This window comes from Meleagris gallopavo, chromosome 3 (assembly GCF_000146605.3).
Source record: "Meleagris gallopavo isolate NT-WF06-2002-E0010 breed Aviagen turkey brand Nicholas breeding stock chromosome 3, Turkey_5.1, whole genome shotgun sequence".
Classification (NCBI taxonomy): Eukaryota; Metazoa; Chordata; class Aves; order Galliformes; family Phasianidae; genus Meleagris; species Meleagris gallopavo.
In genome coordinates, this window is record NC_015013.2 from 24,327,399 (window position 1) to 24,351,681 (window position 24,283).

General features: G+C 37.2%; 1 protein-coding gene across 1 annotated transcript in view; it reads left to right on the plus strand.

Annotated features, from left to right (window-relative positions):
• CTNND2 (catenin delta 2) overlaps positions 1–24,283 on the plus strand; it is a 607,095-nt gene that overhangs the window by 458,138 nt on the left and 124,674 nt on the right. Inside the window, exons 12-13 of the mRNA XM_019614298.2 lie at positions 1,451–1,664; positions 18,415–18,598. Coding sequence (XP_019469843.1) covers positions 1,451–1,664; positions 18,415–18,598 — 398 coding nt within the window. The remainder of the gene's footprint in view (positions 1–1,450; positions 1,665–18,414; positions 18,599–24,283) is intronic.

Consider the following 24,283-nt stretch of genomic DNA (forward strand, 5'->3'; position numbering starts at 1 on the left):
AGAAGAAAGAAAGCAAACAAACAACACTCTGCTCCTCCCACAATTACTACCTCCTCCCAGATAAATCTGGTTAATTATTCCTGGCTTGGAACACAACAAATGTAATTGCAAGTCATCCTGTTCCCATTGGTAAAGTTTTGATCTGCAGCACATTTTCTCTTTGATATCTTTTTCTGGTTACTGAACTGAAGGATGTCAGCGTTTCTCTGAGCAATAGAAGCACAGGCTCTTCTTGACTGTACCAGTGTCTGCTCACAGCTCTGTACTTCCATGTGGTGCTGGCTGCTATAGCCTTCCAAGCGACCAGCACACTGCTCAGAATGTTGGACTTGATGAGAACAACTCTGATTTTAAAAATCTCCCCTTTCCTGCAGTTTTGAAAGAACCCTGTAACTGCCTCCTTTCTAATGCCAGTCAAAATATTACTAGAGGTGGTAAAATGGCCAGGTAAGTTCCTGGCTTGCTTTGAGTTTTCATCAGCAACGCACTTAGTGAGAAAATTTTTGACAGAGATGTCTATATAGCCTACTTGAAATTAAAGTATTGTATTCCTTGCATGTTAGTTGTGCATCAGTCTTGTGTCTCATAATTAGACACAAGTATATTTACTATTTTTAGAGAAGAAATGCCAGAGTACCCTCAAGCTGTATTTGTTGCAAAATATTTTGGAATAAGCTGTTCTTGATATTCTTGACATCCTTGATCATTTAACTTAGGTACTTTTGTTTCTCTTAGTGACAGAATGATAGTTTATATAAGATGGTACGTTCAAAACTTACTATGTAGGCCAGCTTAGGAATGAATAAGACTTTTTGTCTTATATCGCTTCAGGGTCCACCTCTAAATTAGTAGAATGTGTATCCCTTGATTTGTTCATCGTACCTTTCTTTATGTTTCTGCAGACTTCCTTCTCTTTGCCTTTTAGTTTCACTCGCAAGACTTTTTTTCCAATTTTGATTGTCACAGGTGCTGTAGTAGCTGCTCATATTTTGAGTTAACTGCAGAAGGAAGGGCTCCTACTAACTTTATTGAGTAAAGTTTTTGGTGTATTTTTTTTCATGTGCAGTAATCTCATGTTCTTTTCCTACAGTGCTTATGCTCTCTAACTTACAATGCATTACAGTCTGAAAGAGGTGATGTTTCTCCAGTGCAGGAGAAACCTGTGACAAGCCAAACTTGCTGAACTTTGAGAAATCTTGCAGAGGCAACACTTTTGGCTAACTTCTGACTGCTTTTACAGAGGTTGAGATTTGTCACTGTATGGTTATGTTGCCACAAAAAAAAGTAATACTAGAATTCAAGTGGATGTAATGTAGCAGCTTTGTGAGGCTGCCAACATATCTTTACTGTAGTATACCCTGCATAAGCCAGAGCTTAATTAAACTAGGTAACATATATACCGCTGGTTTTTATTTCCTAATGTTATGGTTATCATTTTGGCCTATTTCAGATAAGAAGACAAGGCGGAATACAATTACTGGTGGACCTATTGGACCATCGGATGACTGAAGTCCACCGTAGTGCCTGTGGAGCTTTGAGAAATTTGGTATATGGGAAGGCAAATGATGACAACAAAATAGCTCTGAAAAACTGTGGTGGTATTCCAGCTTTAGTACGGTTACTCCGCAAGACTACAGATTTGGAAATCAGAGAACTGGTCACAGGTTTGAATCTTTCCCTATCTTTTGTTCAAGTTCTGTGTAGACCGTACAAGCACAGTTCTGTGATGTGTGTCAGTAGCTCCATCAGTAACTTTTTTTAATTGCTGTCTTCCTCAAAGTAACAAAACGCTTCCAAGCCTTCTGGATGTATGTGACATAGAAATAGCTTTATTTGATATTATGCTGTCTATGTACCAGAGTGGGCATGGTTTCCTGATGGAGTTCCTGCTTGTTTTGTTCTTGTTTAGCCATGGATGCCTGTGCAGGAGATGTACTCCATGCACAGCTGTGACTTTTTGGGGGGGCAGAATTCTACCATCAGCTGTACTCTACTCCCTGTCATGTCTCATGTAGGGCTGTGGATGTAGAAGTCAGCATTCACTGAATGCTCTTAAAAGCTGTTATTCAATTCCTGTATATCTTATACAGGGAAAGTGGTGGTGGTGGTGGTGGTGTTTAATTTTCTTATAGTTTTGATAGGAAAGTGGAAAAACGTGCTGGAGAGATCTGTATCCTCTTCTGAAGCTTTTTGTTCCAGAATTTGATAACATTATATGTGATGTATGTCAGATAAAAGGGAAGCAGGTAGTGGTAAAATCTATTTCTTTTCTTGATAGTATAAAAACCATCCTTTCTGAGATTGTCCAGCATTTTTTCTCTAATGAAATTTAAGTTTATTTTTTCAAAAATGCTCTCGAACAATACCAGTCAGAAGCATTTGGAGATTCCTTTCTCCTAAACCACCCTAATTAAAATGCAAAACAAAAGATAGATGGCTTTCTTTGATATTTTTTTTATGTAGTGATTTCATTCTATTTGATTGCTAACATCAATGTGGTAATTAATGCTACAAGTTAAAAAAAAAAAAATCTTAAGATCTTTTCATTATCCTATTTTACAGTGCCTGTATTTTCATTAATATTTTTCCTCTATAGCATGTGAGAAAAGTTCTTATCTTTGTCATAGCATTGTCAGAGTACACACCATCATCCATGCTTCTGCAGAAATTACTTAACCTGGTGGGTTTGGCCCAGTTTGATAAGATTGCCATTCACTGGTTGACTCCAGATTCCTTCCTTGAGGGTATCTGAACAAACTTCACTGTGTTTATTAAATGAAGAGTAGTGTATTTGATTTTGTTTCTTAGTTACATCACCTATCACCTCACACTTGTTAGGCAGGATTAATAGCACTGAGATGCTGGGCTACACATACTCTTATGGAGTCTCCTGCAGAGTGACAGAATTACTGGCAGATCTAATGAAATGTAACCACTACTTCAGATACAACATACTTACTAGAGTCTTGTTATGTTGTCTCTGCCCCATCTCTAGGGAACATTCTGCTTTTTTGTTCTGAGTAATAAGTGGCAAACACTTAATGAACATCAGCAGTACACTTCAGTGGTTTGTTTCAATGGCAGCTTCCTTGCTGTCTGTAGAATATACATTATGCTATATGTCACTTAAAGAGAGATAATAGGCTACAGTTTACATTCCTTCCATTACACAATATCTTGTTAAATTTTTCTGAATTTCAACAGAAAGAATGAATGTGCTGTATGCTCTCAAATTGCTACTGCCAAGCAGCTAAGGTACTATCTGTGGTAGGAACCACCCTGAATACAGCTAGATGCAGCTAAGGGAGATGTTTAGTGCTGGACATCTGTGAAAGGATTGCATGGTGAGATGACTTCGAGGAATAGAATCAAACCTGGCAGCTCAGGAGGGCCCACTTTTGTGTTTTGTGGGGTTTTTCTTGTTTGTGTTTTACTTCTAAGCCTAGCAGGCTGTTTTTTGCACTGGCTGTGTTTGTGCATTTTGGAATGCAGATTGCTATCACTGGCTTTGAAAATGAAATTCTGATGGTGATACTTTGGAAAGCTCCTTTCAAAAGCAGTGCTCATAGCTGCACCTCTCGTCTTGTGCCTCTTTAAAAACACGCTGGAATTTGTGCATCTTCGTCAGTTCTCCTTTTTTGACAAGCATGGTAGTGTGACTGCTACCCCAGTTAAATTCCTTACCTTTGCTTTTTCTGGAGAAGGAAGGGTGAGTCTGCAGCAGCTGCCTCAGGAATAAGAAATATTTAACTTGGTGGTGGGCAGAAGGGAAAATAAGAATTTCTCCCACTTCCTGTCAGCTTTCTTGAGTTGAGGTGGCAGGAGGATAATTATTTCAGTAGTGCCACTGTAGCCTGAAGGAAGTACAGAGAAAATAATAGCAAATGTGTGTTTTAGTAGTAAACATACTGCCTGGAGCCTTTCAAGCCTATGTTCATTCTGCATCCTGTCTACACAAAAGCTGGTTTTGTTTGTTAGCTCCAGAGAGAGCACAGAGTTCCTACCTTAAGAACTCAAGTGGGTTGTGTCACCACAGCCTCTGAATATTCCTCATGCATTTATCCTCAGTGTGCTCCTCTTGGGTGGAGACGTATCATTATCTCAGTTTTACAGATGGGGAATTGAGCCTATCAAGTCTAAATGACCTGTCCAGAAATCCAGCAAGACGGAGGTGTAAATCATTTTGAGTAGGCACTTAGCTGTGAGGAAAAAAATATGGGCAGAAAATGTTTTTAGCAGCTCAATTTATCTGAATAGTAGTGAAGCATTCACTGCCTACTTCAAGTACTGTGAAGCACATGCCCACCAAGGTGAAAGTTATGATATTTTTTCTTCCCTCCAACATGCACATATTCTTCCTTGTTGTTCCTTCTCTCTGAGGAGCTTAGAGTTTCAATTTCCAGCTATCTCAAGACTGGTTTTGGAAGGGTACTTAAACCTGCAAACTAATTTTCTATTCTAGTAGCTCCTTGCTTTTCAACATTGCCTTTAACACCATGAATGTTTTCTTCCTTTTTCTTCAGCTCCTAGGCTGAAGCTGTGAAAGAAGTGTGGTGCCTAGCTGCTATGAAATGAAGTGGCGTTAATGCCCATTAAATACATCTGGAAATATTGAAGGTTTCTCTTCCAGAAACACTTCTATAGTCACTGTGGGGTTTTTTGCTGTAAGAACCTGAATAAAGTAACTGAGGTAGACCAATAGATATTGGTCTTCTCAGCAGCCCTGAGGAGAAGGATTTGGGGATGTTGGTTGATAAAAGACGCAACATGAGCTGGCAGTATGCGCTTGCAGCCCAGAAAGCCAACCACATACTGGGTTGCATCAAGAGAAGTGTGACCAGCAGGTCAAAGGAGGTGATTCTGCCCCTTTACTCTGCTCTTGTGAGACCCCACCTAGAATATTGTGTCCAGTTCTGGAGCCCCCAACACAAGAAGAACATGGAGTTCTTGGAGCAGGTCCAGAGGATCAGTGGGCTGGAGCACCTTCCCTATGAGTACGGGCTCAGAGAGCTGGGGCTCTTCAGCCTGGAGAAGAGAAGGCTCTGGGGGAGTGGCCCCAGTATCTAAAGGGGGCCTACAGGAAAGCTGGGGGGGGACTTTTTGTGAGGGCAGGCAGCAACAGGACATGGGGAAATGGCTTTAAACTGGAAGAGGGTAGATTTGGACTAGATATTTGGAATAAATTCTTTGCTGTGGGGGTGGTAAGACACTGGAACAGATTGCCCAGTGAGGATGTGGATGTCACCTCCCTGGAGTTGTTCAAGACCGGGCTAGATGGGGCTTTGAGCAACCTGGTCCAGGGGGAGGTGTCCCTGCCTACAGCAGGGGGGCTGGAACTAGATGATCTTAAAGGTCCCTTCCAGCTGAAACCATTCCATGATTCTATATAAATGTTACATAGAAATGAAACATTCTGATAGAAATAAGTGTTTTCATCAGAGCCTACGTTGAGGAATCTGCAACCTCTGACGATTTCCAGAGACGCGAGGAGTCTTGTTTCATGTAGATATGTAAATGAAAAGAATTCCATGTAATCTGAATGCACCACAACTAATTTAGACGTTTTTTTCAGCCCTGCCCTGTGTTACTGTTTTCTACAATAGCTCCTGTTAGTGGGAGCCTTTTATTTTAGAATAATTAAATGCTAACACTTTTCTAACAAACGTAAATAAAAGAGAACACAGTGCAAAATTAGAACAGATTCTGCAGATGGTAGAAAAATGTTTTCACTTTTTATTAATGAAAATGTTTAGCTGATCGTGACACAGCTTTCCTTCCCTGAGTTACAGTTAATTATGAACTCTTCCACAAATTTCTATTTTAGCATTCTTATATTTGATTTATTATCAGGGGAAGAATAAAAACCAACATGTAAAAATAAGATGTGCTAGCAAGATTAATCCTGTTGATTCCTTTTGGAGAAGGTGAGGTAAAGCAGCATTTGGTAGATTCATGCTACCCTTGCTCCTTGGCTACAACAGCTACACCTGATGACTGATTACCTGTTTCAGATAGAGTAATTTAAACTCCTTTTCATTTTGGCAAACAAAATCTATAACAAATGGAAACACAGATTATACTTCTTGAGGAATAAGCAAACTAAATTAGAAACACCTCAATTTAAACAGGTCCATTCTATGACTGTACCTCAATTTTTTTAAACTGTATATACTGTATTTAATTGAAAATAAAAATGATACACTTTTAGAAAGCACATGATGACAAATAAAGCTTTAAATAATTACAGGAAAATATTTTTTTATGCTGACAATCAGCCTGATGCTTATTTTGGTTGACATTAAAATGTCAAATATCTAGCTATTGTCTGCTGAAAACACAGAAATTGTAAAGGTAAGATTTTTACCCTCAACATTTAAAAAGCATGAACTGTATAACACTGCACATATGTACTGTATAGAAAGATGCATGTAGTCTCAGTTTCATTCACATTTATGTTGAATCAAAAAAACATGTTGTTGCAATAAATAGAAAGAAAAAAAATAACTTTTGTACCTATATACCTTCCAAATAATCACTCATCTCCAAATGTGTTAAAACCATAGTACGATTGAACGTGAAATTTTTTTCATTTACTTAATGGATCTTGGTTTCTATTACATATCTGTGTTGACTGTACTTTCAGCTGTGGCTTAGTTAGATTTTTTTTTTTGCTTGATTTGTCTTCAGTTATACCAGTGCAATATTATTGGTTTTGTGCTTTATGTTGCCTTTTTACAATTTACACAATATTTATAACAAGATATATTATAAACTTACTGGTAGTCTGGTAGTGTTGCTGAAAGCACCAATATGTTGTCCTACTTGTAAATGATATGAACTCACATATATATAAGTAGGTATATAAATCATTGGCATGTTGGTCAGGAAGTTCCAAAAGGTCCCTTTGAGTCTCTCGTGTATCTTTGCTAATCAGTTTAATAGCAAGTTAATGAGCCTGCAGTGATGTGTAAAGCAAGTTTAAGGGAGTAGTCTATTTAAATGAACTTTTTGGCTGATCTCAGTGAAAGATATATTGTGATTATTTTTTTTTTTTTTTAGTCTAATTCTGGACAATTCTTTAGAATTTTTAACTTCCTAGTACAGTGACAATTCATCTATTGGGGGTTGCCAAAGTCAATAACATTTAATAATATTATAGACAAAAAAAAAAGAGTATTTAATACTTAGGATCTTAAAGCAATTTATCAATTCAGTATTTCTCTGAAAAAGTGCCCTTGATATTAGCTCAGTTATTGGAGCGTATAAACACAGATGTGACTTTTTATTGTGATGAAAACGTAACTTTTAGAGGTACCAACTATTTGTAGCCCTATTGCTATTTATCTTGATCTGAAGATGATTAAAGGGCGTTTCATCTCACTCTCAAGAGATGTTTCCACAGACATAGAATTAGTAATATTATTATTTTATTTTTCATTTATTTAGTTCTAAATATCCCAATTATATCCTTTTCTTCAGATTTATATTAAATATTCTGGTCCAATATTGTGTATTTAAAGGCCCAATTACTGCTTATATTCAAAAGCTGTTAAGAAAAAAAAAGCATAAAGATAAGGAAGGTTGGCCAGTGAAAGATCGAAATAATTTTCACTTTTTGATGTTTAATGTAAAAGGATAGGTAGGAAGAGATGTATGAATCGATGTGCTTTTGGAACAAAACAGAAGACTTCAGCATTACTGTAACTAAAAATTAGATAATAAAGATATGGTTTAGGTTCAAATACATATGGTGATTATAAAAAAGATATATATTTTCAAACTGAAAATTTGAAAAGTCGTAGATGTGCTTACATTATTATGATTGTGTAACCATGGTAATAACATTGCTACAGGGTCAACATAAATTTGGTTCACTGTAGGCTTTAGCTAAGTAAGACCCCCAGCTATCATTTGGGGCACATAATTATAGTTAAAGAAAGTGGAAGAAAGGAATCAATGAAGAAAGTACACAAATACCTTTCAAGATGCAACTCGGTGAATTAGCTTCTTCTCCACCACCATGAACCAATCTCTTTCTCCTGTCAATCAAGGAAATTAGAATGTTTACATGTAGAAGTAGATAACTACTAGATTAAAGCACAGCTTTCAGAAGTGCCTGTTTTGATTTGGGCAATAAAAGGCATTAATTCATTTTTTGCTTAGTTTTTCCTCTCCGGATATGCAAATTCCTGTAATAATTTGAAAGAAGTGCTTAGAGGAACTCAAGCTCAGTAATAGGTGACTTACAAACTTTGTTTACCTTCCAACACCGGGAAAGATTGAGAAGAAAAATAAAATAGAAAAAAGATTTAAAATTTTCTTAGGAATACTTTTTAACTTTTTTTCCTAATAATTTTATAATATATTAACAAATCTCAACTCTATCTATTTAATCACTTAAATTTGCTTTTATATTTAAATTCCAAATACATTTTCTTCAGAAGGGCTACTTGAACAATACTGTCTCTTATCTTTCCTACTGTTTTATTAAATTGATGTACTGTAGGTACAATTTCATAGTAAAATAGATTTTGAAAGTGGATTAAGTCTTTTGTGCTAATACACTCTTGGTGTTTTAAATAAGAGTTGTTTTCAACACATAAATAATTTTCTTAATGTTGAAAACTTGTATTCACTTACATTGGATGAAAGCCACTGATTGGATAAAGAATTACACACTATAATTTTACCAGTATTTTTTCTCTAAAAGCACAAAAAACTTTCTATTTCACAAAGTTACTAAACAATTTATCTCATTTGTTGTAGTCAAGGTATTCTTCAGCTTCCTTCTTATTTTTGTTTTGGGTTTCCTATAAAATGCCAAATCCTGCAGGTCTTGGCTTACTGTAAAAACATGCGTTTCATCCCATAGCTGAAACTTTGCATATCATAGTTCCTGGTTCTTATTGTTACACTTAAAATCATATTAAGGGGAGAAAGGAAAACCAAAGGTGTCTTTTGTGTAGGAAAAGTAATTGCTACAACTATCTTGTTACGTATGCACCAAACAATTATGCTAAGTTAAGCAAAAATAAAACAAATAAAGGATTAGGTGCATTGTTTTCAGGAGTGGTTGTTAGAGTTAACCAAGTTAAAGATTGCAGCTTTGAACAACCCTGGCAAGGTCAGTAGAAGCCCTTTGGACTATTGCTAGCAGTGGCAACAGGATGGCTAGTAAGCTACAGGGCTACTCTGTTTTACCACCCCTTTCAGTTTTTTTACAGTGTCTTCAAAAACTGTTATTGCATCAGCAAAGGAAAATACCTGGACTATCTTCTTGTATTTCTCCAAAGTCCTGAACTTTTATTTCATAGTCAGTAGATGTGTTTTACCAACACACAGCTAGCTGTACAGTCTGATAATATTTAAATTTTAGATTTTTTCATCATCTACAGAAAACTGTGAGCATTGCTAGAAACATAGGAGCGAATTACAAACAAATTCAAAGGAGGAATTAGTTGGCATTTTATAACATCTTCCTAAGAACCTGTCATGCCACCACTTACTGTGCCATGAATCCTCTTGGTCTTGACAAGCCATTGTTCTTACTAATGGAGGAAGGAGAGGGCAGTGCTACTCATACTTTAAGTTGTTGTGATGGCAATTTCCATCCTGTAGGCTACAGCACTGCCAATCAATCAATTGCAATGCTATTCAAAACACATTCTGTCTGTAGCTCATCTGTAATGGCAAAGCTAAAAGTAATTCAATAAATTGCATGATTTTGCTTCAGAAATGATGCTGTCTGATCAAATAACACTTATGCAAACAGTATTGACAGTTTCGGTGGAATCATTTTCTACAAAATCTACTACAATTTACTGTCTAATTACAAACAATCTTTGCCCCTCTCTCAGTATGCTGTCATTAGTTTGGCTCTGAAAACGGGGAAAACCACTGATAGGACTTGTCTTCATGAAGAGTTGTTCTCAACTCTTTCTAAATGATCTGCTGAACTTGTTCATCCATGTTGCTACCAAGAAAATAAGGAAAGAGTTTGAAACAGATGCTGCCTAAAATCTTCTGCTCTGCTTTCTTAGCAACAGGCTGAAGCATTGATGTGATGAATCAGTTGTTACGCTCAGCATGTTATTGTGGGCAGGAGCAACTCATGAATAGCGCTGTGGCTCAAAGCCTCCATCAAGTTGACAGTGTCAGTTCACAGAATCATAGGGGTTGGAAGGGACCTCTAGAGATCATCGAGACCAACCCCCCTGCCAAAGCAGGTTCCCTACACCACGTCGCACAGGTAGGCATCCAGGCGAGACTTGAATATCTCCAGAGAAGGAGACTCCACAACCTCCCTGGGCAGCCTGTTCCAGTGCTCCGTCACCCTCACCGTAAAGAAGTTCTTACGCACATTCTTGCGAAACTTCCTATGCTGCAGCTTATGTCTGTTTCCCCTCATCCTGTCTCCACGTACCACTGAAAAGAGACTGGCCTCACCACTCTGCCCTCCACTCCTCAGATATTTATAAACCTGGATCAGGTCCCCTCTCAGTCATCTTTTCTCAAGGCTAAACAGACCCAGTTCACTTAGCCTTTCTTCACAGGGGAGATGCTCCAGGCCCTTCACCATCTTTGTGGCCTTCCGCTGGACACTTTCCAAGAGATCCCTGTCTTTTTTGTACTGGGGAGCCCAGAACTGGACACTGTACTCTAGATGAGGCCTTACCAGGGCAGAGTAGAGGGGGAGGATCACCTCCCTCGACCTGCTGGACATGCTCTTTTTAACGCACCCCAGAATGCCATTGGCCTTTTTGGCCACGAGGGCACACTGCTGGCTCATGGCCAACCTGTCATCCACCAGGACGCCCAGGTCCCTCTCTGCAGAGCTCCTCTCCAGCAGCTCATCCCCCAGCCTGTATTGGTGCATGCAATTATTCCTCCCTAGGTGTAAGACCCTACACTTGCTTTTGTTGAACCTCATCCGGTTTCTTACTGCCCAGCTCTCCAGCCTGTCCAGGTCTCGCTGAATGGCAGCACAGCCTTCAGGCGTGTCAGCCAATCCTCCCAACTTCGTATCATCAGCAAACTTGCTGAGGGTGGCCACTATCCCCTCATCAAGGTCATTGATGAAGATGTTGAACAAGACCGGACCCAGCACAGACCCCTGGGGGTCACCACTGGTTACAGGTCTCCAGCCAGACTCTGCACCACCAACGACGACCCTCTGCACTCTGCCAGTCAGCCAGTTCTCAACCCACCTCACTGTCCACTCGTCTATCCCACACTTCCTCAGCTTTGTTATAAGGATGTTGTGGGAGACAGTATCAAATGCCTTTCTAAAATCAAGGTAGACTACATCTACCGCTCTTCCGCCATCCACCCAGCATGTGACAGCATCATAGCATAGAAGGCCACCAGGTTGGTCGAGCACGACCTCCCCTTGGTGAACCCATGCTGACTACTCCTGATAACCTCCTTTTCTGTTCCATCACCTTTCCAGGGACAGAGGTGAGGCTGACAGGCCTATAATTACCCGGATCTTCCTTCTGGCCCTTTTTGAAGACCGGAGTGACATTGGCTATCCTCCAGTCTTCAGGGACCTCCCTTGTTATCCAAGACCTCTCAAAAATGATGGAGAGCAGTTCGGCAATGACCTCCGCCAGCTCCCTCAGCACACGAGTTCCTCAAGATGAATAAAGGGAATCACGACTCACTGGCATCCTGAGGTCTCAGTTGGTAGCAGTGCAATGTCCACAACAGATAGTCCCTCTCACCTTGGCCTTGGGGTCTGCCTGGGGCTCCTTCCACAGCCCTGGACACTCCCGAAGCAAAGCTGTGCTGGGAAGAAGCAGGCTCCTGCCTACCAGACCATGGCTGTCATGATCTGCTGCCACCAAGGCAGGGTCAGGCCCATTCCAAGGCTCTGCACCACCAGCTCACTGCGCCATTTATTCACTTGTCCTAAATTCAATCAGTCCTAGCCCAAAACCCAAGGTGGTCCCTCTGTGCTCACTTTTTGTTGCTGGAAATTGAGTAAGTCACCGATGAACCAAATTAACTTTCCAAAGTCAGTTAGAAAAAAATTGTTTTTAGGCTGTACAATCAGGAAGATACAATTTCTTCTAAGAAATTCATTTGAGTTATTTTGATTCATATGGCAACCAGAGTGATAGAATTCGTAATTAACTAGCTAAAATACATGTAGGGTTTTTATATTTCTTTTTTTTTTTAGTTTGGTCAAATCTAAGTTTAAGATGAGGTATCAAGACAATCTGGACTGATAAATAGAGGACATCTGTTGCAGCATATGGCTTGATGTAACAGCTGCATTGAACTTTGTTCAGCAAGTAGTAATCCTTTGGAAAAAAATCAACTTGGCATATAATTTTGATGCCCCTGCCTGAACACTGGAGTTTAAAATACTTGCAGTTCAAAACCTCCCTGTAGTATGGAATGTTTGCAATGGAAATGTTACTGTGATTGCAGCACAGCATAATTTTTCTTCTAATAGATCTAAGTATTTCACGGTTTTAATTTGTGATTAAACTGCTTTTTTTTTTTTTTACTATGGCCAAACCAGTTTTTTTTTTTATTTTAGGCCAACTTCCCTCCAACAATTTTATTTTCAGCTCTGTCTTTTATATATCACTTTTAAGATATGGCTAGATTGTGAGATTGTGGGTAAGTGTTCACTGAGCCTTCCATTTTGTACGTAGTTGTGACTTTACAGATAGGTCTGATTCCTAGTTGGTTCTTCTGAGAAAGGGCCTTGCTACCTAAAGGTTTAACTTGATGGTGAACTTTAAGTATAGCTTTTTTTTAATCTCTGTCTTAGTGCCTTTATAAAACATATGTCTTACTTTTGGGTGCTTTAGAACATTCTCCAATAAAATGCACACGTAAACATTGAAGAAAAAATAAAACCTTCCCATCCATATGAGTGTCATTGTTTGATTTTCTTGTTTTCTGGCAAGATACTTAAGTGAGAATGGTATTGTTGTTACGCATTAGGATGACATTTTATTTGAAGTTTGTTTATTTTTACTGTTTTTCTCAATGACAATTAATTGCTTTTGATTTGATTTCTGTATTTTATGGCAGTAATATGGAACCAGTTAAATTACATCAGTCAGGAAAAAAAAAAAACAGGAACCACTGGTCTTTCCACAATAACTGAGTTTGGTACTTCCAGTAATTCCTCTGCTGTCTAACATTAAAGCTGGTACCTTTATAATTCTCTTGTGTGACAGTTCCCTTCCACAATTAGATGTTATTTTAAAGCATACAACAGAAAGAAAGCAGCAGTGCTAGGTCAAAATTCAGTCCTGTGATCAAGTATGCAGACTTTTTCAGTTAATGCAATAGCTTTTGGACAGAATTTGTTCAGCAAAATATGTGCAAGCACTTCTAAAATCTTTATGTTTTAATAAAATCCTATATTTAATTTTGGAGCATTAAGAAAGATAGCTTTTCAGTGGAAATGCTCATATTATTCTTTAATCAAGGTCAATCTGCATTTGTTTGCAATGAAAAAGAAACACCTACTTCTGTTAATGTTTTTGCTTTGTAATGTTGTAAATGGCTGCAGAAGGAAAATAACTGAATTGCCTGCAGCTTCACTTACTGTTCCATGAGCTTGTAACTGCTTATTACTTTCACTGAAACTCATTTTTCCTCAATTTGCACTCTTCATGGGCCATCTTATATACAGGTAGGCAGAAAACCACCTTTGCGTATGTACAGAAGTGAATTACATGAAGGTCCATGTAAGGTATTTATCCAATTTATCCAGCCAGATAAAATATTATTTCAAGAAAACTAATGAAGCTGCCTTCTCTGTTACACCAATTTTGAATTTTTTAAGTGTGCTTAAAAAAGGAGCTTTCTTAAATGCTTTGAATTCCTCAAGCGCCAGAGTTCAAATCAGACTTTTTTTTTTTAAATCTAATTTACCAGTTAAGAAATGCTGCAGCAGTTGGTGTTTGACATCTTTTATGCACATCAGTTAAGTTTTCCTACAGTTGTAGGGTGGATGCCGTGATTCTTAAACACCAGTTGCACGTAATGTGATGTGCATTTTTCAGTAGGATAAATGATTTCATCTCTGCCCCTGCTCTGAACTCAGCAGAACTGACGTAATGTATATGGAGTCCACACCCTGCTGCCACAGCGCTGATCCAGTTCTGCAAGTAGCATTACAGTTATGTGGGTCTCTTGAGCAACAAAGCTGCAGTAAGAGCCAGCAAGTGACTTTTCTAGTACCTGAGAGCTGTGGAGTAGAAGATGCTTTTCCTTAGGGCTCCAGCAAAAGATCCCTTGTGCTTGGCTTCTCAGCAGGGTATTTAGCTCTCAGATTTCAATCTGATTTATGATATGCATGAGGGTACTCCCAGTAGTATAAACAAACAGCCTGCAAAAGCTGTGCTTGCTCTTACTGGGACCTGAGATCTTAGCTCTACCAAATCATACACTGCATCAGACCATGACCAAACTGTGAAATTAAGATGGAAAAGAAAAAACTGAGTGAGTTGCAGGACTTATTTTGTTTATTTTTAACAAAGAATATTCAGTAAGCAAAGTCTTAAGTATAAGGCTGCCTTAAACATACCAAATTGGGAAGAATCAAAGTTCTTTTGTCTCCCAGTAATATTTTTTTACTTACAGTCTTTTTTATCTCATATTTTATTTGGTGATGTACTTGTTCTGAAGCACAATCAGAAATAATGTATGTAGTGTCATTGTGGCAGGAGTAATACTAATAGTAAAAGCTGACTTTTTCAGTTTCTTCATTTCCACTTATAGTCTAAGTCATTGTAAGGGGCTTTTTATATATATAAAAGTAGTGATTAGAGATGGCATAAAATCATACACTGAATAACTATCTAGACATTCCTGATTTTACCCATGGTCTCTGATTCTCTGATTTTTGCACATGGTGTCATATCTTTTGCAGTAGCTTAAATTCATTTGATTTATGCAAAAAAAAAGTAATGCTGTTTCTAAGCTGAAGGCATGATGAATCTGTTCTGTTTGCTTAGCAGTAGTAGCCTCCTACTAGTCTGGATGGTATTTTTAAGAGTTGGTCTTATCTTCAACTTTGACTTCAATCCAAACTTCAGCTAAGTGAAAGATAAATCAGAGTTTTTCCTTGTTTTCTTTTACTTTAGTTACCAACATATTTAAATTGCTTTAACTAAAATCTGCATGTGGTTTTCCTTATGAACCACATCTGTCTAGTTCCCAGGGTGACATATATGTACATGTATATATTTACATGTCATACATGTCATAGCATACGTCTCTGTAAAGGTTAGCAATAACAAAAAATGGTAATAGGAACCCATAATCCACTGTTCTTGTTGAAACAGTATTATACTAACAGGTAAGTTAAGATGAGTTCCTTATTAGTGCATGATAAAAAAAAAAAAAGTTTGGTGTTATTCCGTAAGAGAAAAGAGAGAAACAAAAACGGCATAGTGGCCAGTAATGACAGTAATTGGGTTTCAAACCTTTTAACTGTTGTAAGATGACTTTGAAAATATTGGTTACAAACTTTTTAATCAGTTTAATAATTTGATTGTTGTCAACTGTGAAAGACCTTTTTAGAAAAGACTTTTTATCTCTAGTGCATTAATAAACATTGCTGAACCTACTCAATGCATGTACTGTGATAAGTAATTCCAGAAAACTTAACTTGGTACAGCAGGGTCACCATAGCAAGCATTCCAGTAGACTCTTTGAAGAGTCCTTTATCTGATGTCTGCAGGACTGGTAATTGGTATTGAGACCCCAAATCCATCTTCCAGCTTGAACCAGCTGAATGCTTTCAGTACAGCTTACTCCTTATGTTTAAATTCAAAATGAAACTACATGATTCTGTTTCCTTAGTCTTCAATTTGTTTTATGTAAGGATGAAAGCTTCAAACTACAGAGAGACATAATCAGTCTGGTGTGATTACTTTTTACCTTTAGCATTTGACAAATAAAAGTGTTTTGCAAATAGACAGGGAGACAGAATGCCTTCTTTCAATGCATTGCCACCTTAAAGGCAAGGAAAAGAGAAGATACTATGAACATGAATGATTAAGAGATGTTCTGCACTGATTTGCCCAATTCCTTATTTTCCTCTTCCCTCCCAGTGGTCAGCCTACAGATGATAAACTATTGAGTTAAATGGCTGAGTTGGATTAACAACTTTCTTCCAATCCATATTCAGCAAGATAGGTCCCATTATTCATGATTAATCATTAATATGCCAAGTCTAGTCTCCTTCCCTCCTAGGAGCAGATGATGGCACACAAATGATTTAGGAGGCAGTCGAGACACCTCGGCTACTATTCCAGACTTGCATATTGTGCTCTGAAACCCAATTCATTTGCGGCTTTAAGAGCAAGGTGGCAAATTATCTCCATGACCAACTGCTTAATGGGAGTTGATCTTGAGAGGAAACATAATGCATGCAGTGTTTAAAACCACGTTCAGACATATGCCACAGGTCAAAAATGGTGATGTCTTTTTATTTCTTGCTTCTTGAAAAGTCTAGGGAATGGATTATCTTTGACACACATAAATCTAATTCCAGATCCTCCTCAGCAAAAGTAATGGGAAATGAAATCCCAGTGCGCTTTCATAACTGTAAATTCTTAATTAAGACAGTGTCATGGTACAGGGAGACACTTAGAACGCCAACCTCAGCAAGTAGCAGTCTACCAACTGCAAAAATAAAATGTAACTTGTTATAATGAAATTGTTTTATTCATTAATGTATTTGGTAGCATTCAAAGACTTAAAATTCGATGAAAGGCATTGTTACAGGGTGGGAGATTAACTTACTGCTTAAAACTGCATGAGGTGCAGGAACTTAAAGGCAATGTCAGGCTTAGTGGACAGTGCTGTTTTATTAAACTACCGTAACTCACAGTTGTTGCAGAAGAACACAGAACAGTGGAATCTAGTCTGGTGAGCCCTTCATCATGATACTGTGAAAGTTTTATTTCTGGCTAGCGAAACTGGACCTTACTTCCTGGCTCTTGGCTGAGTGAGTAGGGTTTTATTTCAAGCTGGCCAGTTCCTATGGCAGTTAGTGAGCAAAAGCTCTTGTATGCAATGTCGAATGTCAAAAGGGCTTAAAGATTATGTTTCTTTAACTTTCCTTCCTTTAAGTAGGAACCTACCAAATAACAAATATTACATACATACACATTCTTAATAATTTTGCTGTCAAGGACTTGTTTGCTGCTTCTGGGTTTTTTTCTTTTTTTCTTTTTTTTCTTTTTTGTTTTTTTTTAAATGGTCTTACGACTAGTACCTGAAGCCTAAACAACTGTTTTGTTACCATCAAAGAACTATTCTACTTCAGTTCCAAAAGAGAACTTCTTCACAACGAAGCGATACATTGTCTTGCTGAAATATTAAATCAGACCTTGAAGAAGGAAAGCTTTGGATCCTACTTCTCTACCACGTGTAAGAATGGTTCACAGAAAATTGAATATAAATATCGTAACAAATGCTTTCGTTCTTTAAATAAGGTATTACTTTTCATAAAGGCATTCATAACAAAAATCAAAGACTCTTTTCCTTGTTACTTTAAGGAACGAGTGAAAAAATAAGCTGTTTTATTTCTGGTGGTTTTTTTGTGTGTGTGTGTGTGTCCAGCTAAAGTTTGTTAGTTTCTATCTGTTTTACAGCATACAGAGAATTTAAAGGTCTTTTTATCTTTTTGAATACAGATTTGTAAAATCTGCATTTGAATACAGATCTGTAAAAAGTAATTAAAACATGAAGTTGTATAACTGAGACAGTCTTCCCATAGACATAATTAAATTTAAAGGGAAAGCAAAAAATGTAGGTTAAATTTAAAGAGAAAGCAAAAACTATAGGTTGATTCCCTTTAATTATAACTCTCCTTCAAAACACAGAATGCTAAAGAAAACCCGGAGCAAGTAGAGCTTCCTGTTTGTATTTATAAATGTTGGAGCCCACGTTTGTAAGATCTTCAGCAGTTTCCACCCACCATCACTTTTTTTTTTTTGTATTGTAACATAACATTCATATTTGCAACCTCTGCTATATGTTGATGATAATATTTCTTGTTGGCTCAAGTGGTTCAAAACTTGAACACAATAACAGCAAAACTGAATTTTTCCCCTTAGGGTTAGATGTGGAGCCAGGCTATTGTTACCACAGTAGAGAAAGTAGGAATGATCTGAGGCTCAGCTTAGATAAATTTCCAATGGCGCTGTGACCATTTGTGTATTCAAAGCTTTATTCCCACTGGGGAGGCGTTCAGGTATCGTTCAGCTCCATTTACAAGTTGTCTTTATTTATTTATTTATTTTCTGGTGCCAAGAACAGCTTCCATAGAAGCAATAATCATGTGATTTAATTTAATCTTTTTTTTTTTATTATAACTATTCAGTGTCTTTTTCCAAAATTGTTAATCATGAGTCATTTTCTTTTTGTTAGGAGTTCTCTGGAATCTCTCTTCCTGTGATGCACTGAAAATGCCAATCATCCAGGATGCCCTCGCAGTGTTGACCAATGCAGTGATCATTCCTCACTCTGGATGGGAAAACTCTCCGCTCCAGGATGATCATAAAATACAACTTCATTCATCACAGGTGCTGCGCAATGCCACTGGGTGCCTAAGGTAAGTACAGCCAAACATTTGCTTTGGCTGAGTCATCTTGCTTTGGCTTGAATTGCTATTTCTCATTCTTAGACATCTGCAAAATAAATAATTTCTGTGTCAGCAAAGAAGATGACTTTCAGTGCTATAAACTGGCAAGTCAGAAATTAATTAGAAAACAAGCTTCAGGCCATTCAGAAGCAATCCCTAGAAGTTTGCCACTTTTCTTTTCTTAATGGCTTTGACCAGTCTTTTCATCAAAGCTTGTATATTGCAGATGTTTTTTTCCTTCTAGATTTTTCCCATTCTCTCACTGTTCCCTAAGTGAAGTCAGTATGTTCTCACTATTACACCCAATGTACTTAATGCAAAAAGCAGTGAAGATGCTTTGAAAAAGTAACATGCCTTGAGGGTTCCCAATGCCATTGGTAAAGTTATAATAAATATATCAAATAGATTTTTTCTGCTCTGTGAAGATGAAAACCATGGTGGAATTGGAGACCAATCAGATAAAAATTGTGCAACTCATGTACCTAAACAGATCATTAAGTATATGTTATGTGTACCAAATATATATATGCAGTACCAAGTTGCATTCATATAAATAAGTGCAACATGATAAATCTGTTCTTAAACATCACCATAGATGTAAGAATAAAAATAGGATGAGTAAGAAGAGTTTCATTTCTGACAAACCCTTGCGAAAGGACTACATCTCTGAATTCCAATCCTTATCAGTGTGGTGGTGTATTTTAACTTATTAGGCAAGTTCTTCAAGTGATGATTTTGTTTTTCTGTTTTTATACTGGAGTTTCTGTAATCTGTCTTAGACGCTTGTTACGAAGATTAATGAAGTAATAGCTTTAGGTACTTCACAGGAAAAATTTTAGGTGAATAGTATTTATTGATGATACGGCATGTGTTCTGTGTTTCATCCAAAACAGAAATCCATTGGATAGAGGTAAATCAAAAAACATTATCTGATTATTTTCTTAGGAGGCAAATAAAATTGCAGTGTTTTTTTATGTGTAGCAAGCACCTTTTTCACCTTGTGTTTTTTTCATCAAATGAACTGTCTTCTCTTCAGAAGGGAAATACGGAAGGTTTAAGGGAAAAATAATAATAATTATTGATTTTTATATGTAATCGGTAGGCACTTAAATATAGAAGGTAATAATTTATTGTAAATATACTTGTATTGAACTTAAATATAGATATGTATATGTGTATATCATCTACACTAGGTTATGTGGTTGGAGCTAGGTAATTACAGCTGAGTTTTACTGATTTGGAAATATTATGAAAAGAGTTTTGTGGTATATTTCTGTTGCATTACATTCAAACCCCTAAAAAAATACTGGTAGAATTACATTGGTTATTCCATAAGGACTTAAACCATTTAGTACTTTTCACGCTTCCTATGTTTAGCCTCAGTTAAATAGCAGCCTCTGAAAAAATGCCTATTATAAATTTGGGCCTTTGCAGGTTACTCTTCTCTGAACATGCATATTCAGTGTTGGTTTCCCTACACCACAGATATCTTCCTGTTAACTTACTCCAGCTTCTTTTCCCATCCCTGACTCTGCAGACCTCAGTAGTTCCCACCTCTTAGTTGATGGATTCGTGTCACATTGGTCTTGAAATCTTTCTTTCTTTCTTTCTTTTTGTGAATATGTGCACGCCCATTTGCAAACTGATGTGAGCTTACTGTAGCCCACTCTGGGTCACCCTGCACTCTGGGTCAGCCTGAGGACTTGTGGCCACATGAGAATGGTACGTTGTCTGATACAATACACACTGCTTTGCAGCAAGGCTTACTGCCAAGTGCTTGATAGTACTCTGTCATAGCAGAATGGCTTCTGATCAGCTCTTGCAAAATAAGCTCATATCTGCCTGCAAAAGATTGTGCATATTATACCTCTTGAATCCTTTCCAGATAGCTGCAATAATTCAACTGCTTGTCCTGAGCTGGTTTGTCTTCTTTCCTTGTAACCCTGGGCCCTTGAAGATGACTTTTTAGTAACTTTCTGATCTCAAGCCCTTCTTATTTCCCTGGTGCATCTTTCTCTCCTCTATATCTAACTGCGGTATTTATTTGGCCTTTGTCCATCTTCAGATAACTTCATCCCACTTAGTCCATGTGGATGCTCTTTAGCAAAGCCGGAACATTTGGAAAGGGCTGAATTTACTTTTGCTTCATTAGCAGAAATTTTCTTGCTTATCTCCTCAGTCTCTACAGGAAACCTCTCCCTCTGAAGAAAATGTAAAATTTGAGACAGTACAAGGAACAAAAGTATTAGCTGACGTTTAAGGAGCTGAATGGTTGCTTTTGTGTGTTTGTTTTTTTTGTTGTTGTTGTTTGTTTTTGTATTCATATAAAATAGTGGGGTTGAAGAAAACAGTGAATGACAGAAAGAAAAGATTAGAAAGCTGAGTTTTACTGCAGCTGATGAGAGCAATGCACCTCTGTGCTGCTAGTATGCTAACTAACATTCCTTAAATACCTGCCACCTCCAATAAGCTTGAAACAGTTTTCACACTTTCCCCTTATGACTAGATACAAGCTTCAGATTTCCATTTCAAGATCTCACATTTTGGGGAGATATTATGAAGCAAGAAGATAAAATGTACTGGCAAAGACACTGCAGTGCTTATCTGGTAAACTCCATTGCTATCTTCCATGGGATAACTATTTTTCAGACTCCTGTTTGGTTGTCCTCTACTGCTTTCTTTTTCTCCTCCTTTTTGAGCTGGTTTGCAAGGGAATGTTGATTCATAGCAGCTGCACCCAGATTTTCAGTGGTAGTGCTCAGTAGCATAGGAAAGCTATTTGACAAATGTTTCTAAATCAGTAATGTTGACAGATTTTAGAGACATCAGGCAGCATTACATAAGGTTTAATGCCACCAGATATGCTAGGAGGCTCTTTTTTTTTTTTATTTTTTCCCAAATCTTCAGTGCCTTTGTTTTTCTGATGCATCCACTGTTAAAACTTTAAGGAGTATCTGAGAGGTGCTATAATATAATCCTTCCTACTTGGAGTGCCCATTGGCTATTATATAGGAATAGTAAGATCTTTTATATATGCATTATATGATTATTTTTATTTCTGCTATCTTCCTGTTTCTCAATTTCTTGATGAGATTTTTTTTATCTTTTTCAATTACATAGTTGCTTATTAACTATGAGTTTAGTACTCCTACCTTACTCTTGACAATTCGTAAGGAAGTTCTCAATACATTTTTTAAAATGCTGAGTGGGACAACTACTGCAATTTCAGTAAAACAGCAACCCAGCTGAAATCTGTATGAAATCACATGAAAGATAGCAGCAAAATCAGATGTTCTATTCCTGTTGTATTCTTCTTTCTTGAAAGAGGTTATTTACAAACTACACGGTAGTGCACTTTCATGCTTTAAAAAGAAAATAATACATTATTGTGCTAGTTAGTTTCATATAAATTAAATATTTGAAATTGTTTAGATAATTCAGATTTTTAAATACTTTTTATTTCTGTCAATTATAAATTGGTTCTTAATATTCATAATTCAGAAACTTCTGGGCCTCAATGTGACATATTGGAGTAATCATCCAATTTACTTGCCGCTCCACTGAGGTATCAGGACATTACTTCAGTAAGCTCTGTGAATGTTTGGCTTTTTTCCTTTCGGGTTCAGCTGTGACTGATTTATTTGCACTTGTGAAATACTGTGTGTTTATTTTGTACCTTCTGGTTCATGTAGTCTTCCCAGGGAAAGTCTAGTGAAAGCTGAATTTTGAGTCCTATTCGTTTATAGGAGGGCTTATAGTGTCCCTACTCTGAAATTTAATGATCAACAGGAGGCATTTTGCACAATGTTCTTTTGACCTGATCTGTCAAGCTTACATATTACAAAACTATATCTCTGTGCAAAGACCATCCAAAAAAATTTCTGGCAATATCTTTTCAAAAGTCTTTTTCCTGATGTACAGTTTGGAATCTGGAGAGGCTGTGGGTTTTTTTCCATGAATTTGACATAAGTTTAAGGTAATAGAATGTCACCTGAGGACTTCAAAGAATTTAAGGAAGTATTGCTTTAATGTTCTAAATCTGTATTTTAAGATTCAAAATCATAAAATTCTGCCCTTTTCTTTCTTCCATGTACTATGTAATTTTTAATCATATGAAAATTAATATATTAAAATATAGATCTCCCTTTACAGTATTGGATTTGAAACTGTGTAGGAGAGAATAACTCAAGTACTTTTTCTTTGTAGAGCTCCATCCCTTTCACATTTTGCTGTTTCAGACTTTCATACTTGTCAGATCTTTCACAAAATACCAAGAATTATTTCTTTCAAATGGAAACAGACATAGCAAGCGCTTAGAATAGAAAAGCAAAGGGGCAAGGTGTTTTTAAAACATGGATTGAATGCAACAGACCCAGTAGTATTTTCTGGATAGGTCAATTTTTGGAAAGAACAAATTACCTTTTCACAACAATTTGTTTTAACTGTGAAAGCAAATGTTTCTAACTGCTCTGCAGATGAATGATCTGTTTCACAAACATTTGCAGCTAATGCATTTATCCCTCAGCCTTATTTCTTTTCCAGCTCTCTTCTAAGCATCTGAAGACTGTTAGGTCATATTCTTAGCAACTTCTGTAATCTCCTTTGAAAATGACATTCTGCTGTATACTGACAAAAGAAAATGTGTGAGCAGCATAAAATAGATAGTATTATTTGCCATATGTTTAGTTTCTAAAAAAAAAGTATATATATGTGTGTGCAGAAACTTGCTTTGATGTACATATGAAACTTCTTAGGATACTAAACTGGTACATATATACGCATATGTATGTACATTTGTATAAATATGTAAGAGGACTGATTGATGAAGCTAAAACATGTTTCTGTCTTTACTGACAATTTCAAGTTCTGAGTATCTTCAATTGGGCATAAATGAAATGAACTTATTGTAGTAGGACCAGGACCTTTGTAGCTAATTTCTTTTTTTATTCTTCTCTCACGAACAGCAGGCAGAGTTTTTTCATCGTTATATGCTGTTATAAATAAAGAGATGTTGAACTTAGCAACCCATTTCTGCTTCTCCCTTGCATTGTCTAGAGCTCACTCTCAAACTTGCAGTCTTGGAATCAGATAATAGAAAGTCTGTCTTCCATTCAGAAGCTTGTTAAAATCTAGGGTTAGGTTATAATGGTCAAAACTCTTATTAACAGCCTGTCCAAGGGAGGCGCTTTTACCATAGGCAGTTCTGGAGAAGAGACATAGAAGAGTGGCAGTTACTCAGAAGCATACTGAGACAGCATTACACACTTTTAGAGAGGGATCTGTGCAAATCCACACTCTCAAATTCTCCTCCTTTAAGATTTTGAAGTCCTCTCTTGGCCTTGAGAAAAGTATAAGCACCTCTGTTCTTGTCTTTTTAATACAAAGCTAGCATAATTAACTTTCAAGCATCATCAGATCAGTAGTTTTTATGCTAATTAGCCACATTCTACTCATGTACTGTTGTGAAACGTGTATTTTACATAGTCTGCATGACTATATACCATGTGTTAAACCTCATTGGGCCACTGTTAGGGTGTTGAAAATAGTAAGAAGGTTCCCAAACTCTGCAGTTATATTGGTGCATCTGTTGTTCAGCAAACATATATTCTCTTGACATTTCTTCTTGACTTGGGAGTTTCTCCAGGACCTGGGCTT